Genomic DNA, 6,191 nt, shown 5'->3' with positions numbered 1-6,191 from the left:
AAAACTGCGATTTCATAATAACTTACAATGATGAACTCTGCACCTAAAAAGATGGGCCAGACCTATCTTTTTATGTGTGGAGTTCTCCGCTCCAACAATCAAAGTTATTCCTAAATTGCAGTTTGGTGAATACCGAAAAGAGTAAACTTACACAAATGTGTGAGTTTACCTTAGTGAATCAAGCTCAATCTTTTTAAAGATGGTGTCCCTAAATATAAGCGGTAGTGGACACCTTCTGTGCTACTTTTACTTAATTTAACGTGTATGCTTGTCCATTTGTTCAGCGTCAACCTCATTGTTGATGCTCAGTCAAGTAAACCGCATCTCAGTGCTGCTGTTCACCAGGTGGCCACAAGTAGGCCAGGCGGGCCCAAGGAATCGCACAATAATTCTGCCTGTATTAGGTCGACTGTCCCACTTACATCCAAATGAGCTCAGATATAGTATATACGAGGCAATGTCGCTGCTCCTAACAGCACTTGCCATAAAGATAGAACACACACAGACATCCAACAGAGCACATACAATAGAACATCTCATATCAATACCGCTCAAACTTGCCGGAGCCTGCGCTGCACAAATGCCAGTAACATGAAAATAGGATGGATGAAGGAATCATAGCAGTTTTGCAGTAAAAGGGAGCCCAGGATAAATGACATAGAAAATGACAAATCACCAAACAATTAAGGGTCCATGGGTGAAAGTGTTTAATTTCAGCATTCAGCGCCTTTTAAATGCACCTACCTGGGAATGGGAAGCAGGACCGTCTGCAGACTGGTCTGCATTGTCAAGTTGTAGGTACAGGAGAAGGGGAGCTCCAGAGGACTGCTTATTATAAGACCACTGGAAGTGTCCGGAGGAACATACAGGACGTTTGAGTAGGTTACCTTCTTATCCACAGTATTTATCTAGGGCAGGAACGATAGACATTTAACAAAAGAAAATAAATGAAAAGAGTTTGTTCTGAAAGATTTCTTCCAGCGTTTTACATCTTAAATTCTCAATTGTAACATTATTAGCAGTATGGTGTGCAATATGCAGAGTCAAAGTACAGATTGAATTATAAAAGTCACAAAACTCAACCACCTCATAATCAGTACACAAGTGAAGGTGGGGAAGGGAGTCAAAATAACTCGCCTTTTCAATCACTAAAACAATTGAAATGTAGAACCAATGCAATTTAAGTGGACAGCATAGGAGGGCTGGGTGTAACTTGTGTGATTTGCTGCAGTTTAATTCTGTGAGATTACAGCAAAATGACAAGAGATTAACTAGAATTACTTGGGAAACATAACCCTGGATTTAGTGCAATTTTCTTACTGCAAAATTCACCCTAGCGTCCATGATGAACCAGAGAATACGTTTTACGCTAAGAAAATAGGTCTAAATGCAACAGAACATGAACAGCGGCAGCCAGCAGCTGCTTGCGCTCTGTTCCTGTGTTGTTGGGTAGGCATGTTTGCCCCAAATTGCGCTAATAGGGATAATCTCATGGGGGCATATTAACAAGGACAAGCGATAATTATCGCTAAACGCGCTTAGCGCGATTTAAATTATCGCCGGCTATCGCTGGATTTCATTGCCGTGTCAGCGGCATATTAGCAACGCTTAGCTGACAGGCGATGTGAAATCCTGCGATAGACTGCGATAATGGACATTAGGGTGTGAAATCCTGTGATGATTTCACAGCGCTAATGCCAAGCTTGGTAATAGGGGAGTGTGGACTCAGCCTTACAATCCACCTCCCATAGGCATTAATGGTAAATCAGGTTTTTTACTGGCGCTGGAATCATGCGACGATAGGGGCTTAGCGTTCGTTTTGTTAACGCTTCGCTGTTCAGGGGCAGCGTTGTTGATACAGCGATTTTGGTTTTTCGAGCATTTTACATGTTGTCTTAAGAGGGAACGCCTACTTTGCATCTCATTAGCGATATTTATCGCTGTCACAAGATGCGTTACGAAATCGGCTGCTAACATGCGCTGACACATGTTAGAGCCGCCTTGTTAATAGGGCGATAAGAATATCACCGCTTTAGCGGCAAAAAGTGCCTCTAAAGCGGCGATAATGCCCTTAATAATATGCCCCATAATTGTTTAGTAATTTTGCATCACATGAGTAAGGTGAAATTACCAAAATTACTTTGCTTACTATACGTAGTTAAAATATTGCTCAGGCATACAGCATAGCTAAAAATATTAAAACCAAATCTCCGGTAAAAAAAAGCTATGATTCAGCCACATCATAATGCTTTTTTAAATGTATTTGTGGTGCAGCAGGAGGGAGGGCAGGAGGCAACACAGACAAAGGGAGTGCATGCGGGTGGCAACATGCACAACGGAGGGTTTGGCATAAAGGAGCTTCGATACAGCCTTCACTGGCCGAGCGATTGAGTTTTTTTTATTGTAGGGTGAAAGGTAACATTGAGAGAGGGAGGTGAGATGGGGCGGGAGGCAAGTGGCAAAAGGGGAGGAAACCAACATGGAGGAAAGGGGTGGAATGCAACACAGAGTGACAAAGCGGTAGGCAACACGGATGGGGGGGGGATGGAGACCACACATAGGGTTCAGCACGGGGGGGGTCGATCGGCAACACAGAGGTAAGGGGGCTGAAGGAAACACAGAGGGGAAGAGAGGAAACAAGGACAGCGGAGGGTGTGCAGGAGCTGATAGGAGCAAGAAGACAGCCAACAGAGAGGGTTAGAGGGAGGGGCTGGAAGAAAACAGATGCACAACATAGGGTAGGAGGGAGGTGCTGGGGGCAAGGAGACGGTACAGGAGGCTGGAGGGAGTTGCTGGGGTCACGCAAATGAACAACAGCGGTTGAAAGGGAGGGCCTGAAAGCAAGCCCATGGAAAACAGATGGTGGGAGGGATGTGCGGGGGGCAGACAGACAAGCCATGGAGGATGGGGGCAAGCTGATTGACAGTGGAGGGTTGTCGAGCGTGAGGAGCATGGAGAGGGGAGAATTACACTAAGGAGACATCTGAAACACATGCACTCTCATAGAGGGCTTCAACTTAAAGAAACAAGTAGCACCTAAAAAATGAGTAGTGGAAGGGCACAAGTAATGCGTCAATGATGCACCAGAGGGACAAACACACAAAGAGGAAGATCGCCTACAGCAGCTGACCAATGTGAAGCAAGCAAATGAGAGTGACAATGAAGCCAAACATAGTTAAGCAATGGGCGGCTTCCAAGCCAACTGTTACAAAACAAAAGGTCCTGCAATAGACAGCGCCTGCGCTATCTTAAGCAAGACCTAAACAGTATAATTGAACTTTGGAAACATACCAGAATGCCATTTTCTTTGCTTCCCACCTGTTTCTAAAAGCTGTGAATATATGCCATCCTGAACTCAAATTACAGCATTCTGTGATCTGTTTTCTTGTGTAGTTGTATTGGAATCAATCGAACCAACAGACCTAATAGCGATGATTTGTAAAAGAATAAGTGAGGATGATAAAGACCGTGACATGGAGCATCTATTCAGCTCAGTTGCTTCTGTTGCAGGGAGTTTGGGTGCAGGACCTTTGGCATATGGCATGCTCCCATGCCTGTGGTGCTTTATATCATTGTATCAAAACCAAAACATAATGATTTCATTCGAGGGATTGATCCAATATTATGCTAAGAGGGCACTAGGCAGATCTAGGTGATCTCTAGAATAGAGTTTGACAATCGCTCTTTCTTTACTTTAACCATCATTTGAATGTCAGTTGACTCAATCCAAAATCGAAAGTCAACTGTACTGTTGTTTGAAACACTTTCAAGCTTCTTCTCATAACTTCATTACGAGTCTTTTGTAATTACACTGTTAATAAAAGCAACTTACTGACAAAATTCCCTTTTCATCTTTGATTGAAAAAGACACACATTTTTGGTGTGGAATGGTTGCAAATAGAAGATATTTTAGATCTAAGGAACTATAGGCCAGATGTACAAAGTTTTTTCTCTGGTCGCAAATGGTCCGGTTCGCAGATTCATTTGTGACTGGAAAAAAGATTTTTCTGATGTACAGAATGCCAAATGCATTTCGGTCACTTGTAACCGAATTGCAATTTGCATTTACATTTCGGTATTTGGAAGGGTATGTTTTAGGCGTCACTTCCAAATACCGAACCGGTATAGAATTTATTACTGTTTTGTGACCGAATTCCGGTCGCAAAACAGTAATACTTTACCACCATTTTAAAAGTGGCGGTAACCCATACACAAATAGGAAGGGGTCCCTTTGATATCGCTTCCCCTTTAAGTATGTGGAAAAAAACACTGCCTACTCTTAAAAAATGAAACTTAAATGTTGAGTTATTTTTCTTGCTAAACGCATCCCGTATTCATTTAAGGAAGATGGGTGCATTTTTAAAAAAAGATAGTTTTATTAAAAAACAATCACAGACATGGTGGTCTGCTGACCGCAGCAGGCCACCATCCCTGGTATGGCAGTGAATCCTACCTCATTAATATGCATGAGGTAGATCTATTTTCAACCTATTAGGTATTGCTATTAAAACCAAAACGAGTTTCATAATTTGGAGATTTCCCATTTGCAATTTCCTAATCTTCATACATCTCGCCCTATATTCCTACATATATTTATCAGTTTACTCTGAATGTTTCAACTCATTTCAGCCTCCAATTAGTTGCTACTCCTCATGTGGACAGTAGATCCAACATAACAATGTTCACAAAATGATGTACACCAATCTTACTTGTCTGCAATATTATAGCATTTAGCAGCAGGTAAAAAAAGTTGAATGACAGAACCACGTATGTGATCACTTTGCATGCTTTAACAATGCAGTCTTTACCACGACCGGATCTTTACCATGCATGCCTTTACAACGAATTTTGTTGTAAAGGCATGTTTGGTAAGAAAATAAGCATGGTAAAGGTTACACCCCAGCTCCCGCCCTGAGCCCTAAAACCCGCCCCCCAGCCCTGAAAACGACCCCAACCCCAGCCCTTAAAACACCTCAGGGCCCCCACCCTGAGCCCTAAATCTAGCCCCTAGCCCCAAAAACTACCCAACCCATACCCTGAGCCCTACGACCTGACCCTCAGCCCTGAAAACTACCCTGACCCCAATCCTGTCCAAAAAACTGTTCACCAAGTTGCAGACGGGAGGGAAAGAAGCAGGAAGTCCAGGCAGGAAATTCCAACACCTCTCACCCCCCACCCATTTTCTCTAAGTCTAGAGCGCTAACTGCCTTTACTACGCTTATTTTGTTTTTGCCGCCTTTACAATGAAAATCATTGTAAAGGCATGCATGGTAAAGGAATATGCATGGTAAAGACAAGCATGGTAACACTTGCATTGTAGCGGCACGCATGGTTCCGACCACATTGTTAATGCCGTTTCCCAGTAAAAAGTGATCCTGGGATATTGCCTTTGCATGTGGTAGAGGGCAACTAGAAAGGGAGTAAGGATGTTTTGAGCTCCTAGAAATAACATTTCAACACTGAAGCACTCTCCATCCTCCTCATTCGAACTAAAATAGAAACACTGTCTCAATAGGAGGCTCTGCTGTCATTGAGACTGCAGATGTTACATGTGGAATGATGGTGTATTCTGGTAGGCCAGCCCACTACACCACTTGGACCTTCATTGAGCTCCAAGTTTTCACATTAACAGTACTTGGGGCCACTGTGTTGACAATTAGTCATCTCTTGGTTCTGCTTGTACCAAGAAAGTCAAAGCAGTCTATAAGCAGACGCCATCCTGCTGAGCCAACAATGCGCCACCTCTAGGCCTCATAACGCATTCCACCAGGGCAAAGGACGCTTTTTTAGTGTTGTGCAATTTTCTTCCTGTTGTGGCCATCTGTCAGCTGTGATGTTGGCCTGGATCCACACACCTTCCCTAGGCATGACTGCCTTGACTTTGAATTCTGCAGAGATGGTCATTTTACCATGACCGTACTGAAATACATTTTATTGTCATCACCTCAGAAACACCTCCTTGGAGTTACTGATTTAGAAAGGATTCACACGGTGCACAATGCATGGGTAGAAGTAGCCATAAAAAAGGCTATTTATTTTCAGTAACAATATTTCTGGTGGACACTCCAGCTACTCACAAATTCGTCTCCTACCTATTCACCTCCTGAATCTGAGGATGGTTTTGCATATTCCTTTAATACATTTCCAAGTTAGTTTCATTCTGTACAGTGCCAGCAGTCTGTCAATCTCAC

General features: G+C 43.1%; 1 protein-coding gene across 1 annotated transcript in view; it reads right to left on the bottom strand.

The window, feature by feature from the left end:
- Nucleotides 1-740: 740 nt before the first annotated feature.
- LOC146857286 (uromodulin-like) overlaps nt 741-6,191 on the bottom strand; it is a 231,127-nt gene continuing 225,676 nt past the window's right edge. Inside the window, exon 4 of the mRNA XM_085647030.1 lies at nt 741-908. Within this exon, the coding sequence (XP_085503156.1) occupies nt 741-908 (168 nt within the window). The remainder of the gene's footprint in view (nt 909-6,191) is intronic.

The sequence above is a fragment of the Triturus cristatus genome, chromosome 3_2, assembly GCF_964204655.1.
Source record: "Triturus cristatus chromosome 3_2, aTriCri1.1, whole genome shotgun sequence".
NCBI lineage: Eukaryota > Metazoa > Chordata > Amphibia > Caudata > Salamandridae > Triturus > Triturus cristatus.
Note: the sequence above shows the minus strand (reverse complement) of the source record. Positions and strands in the feature narration are given on the sequence as shown.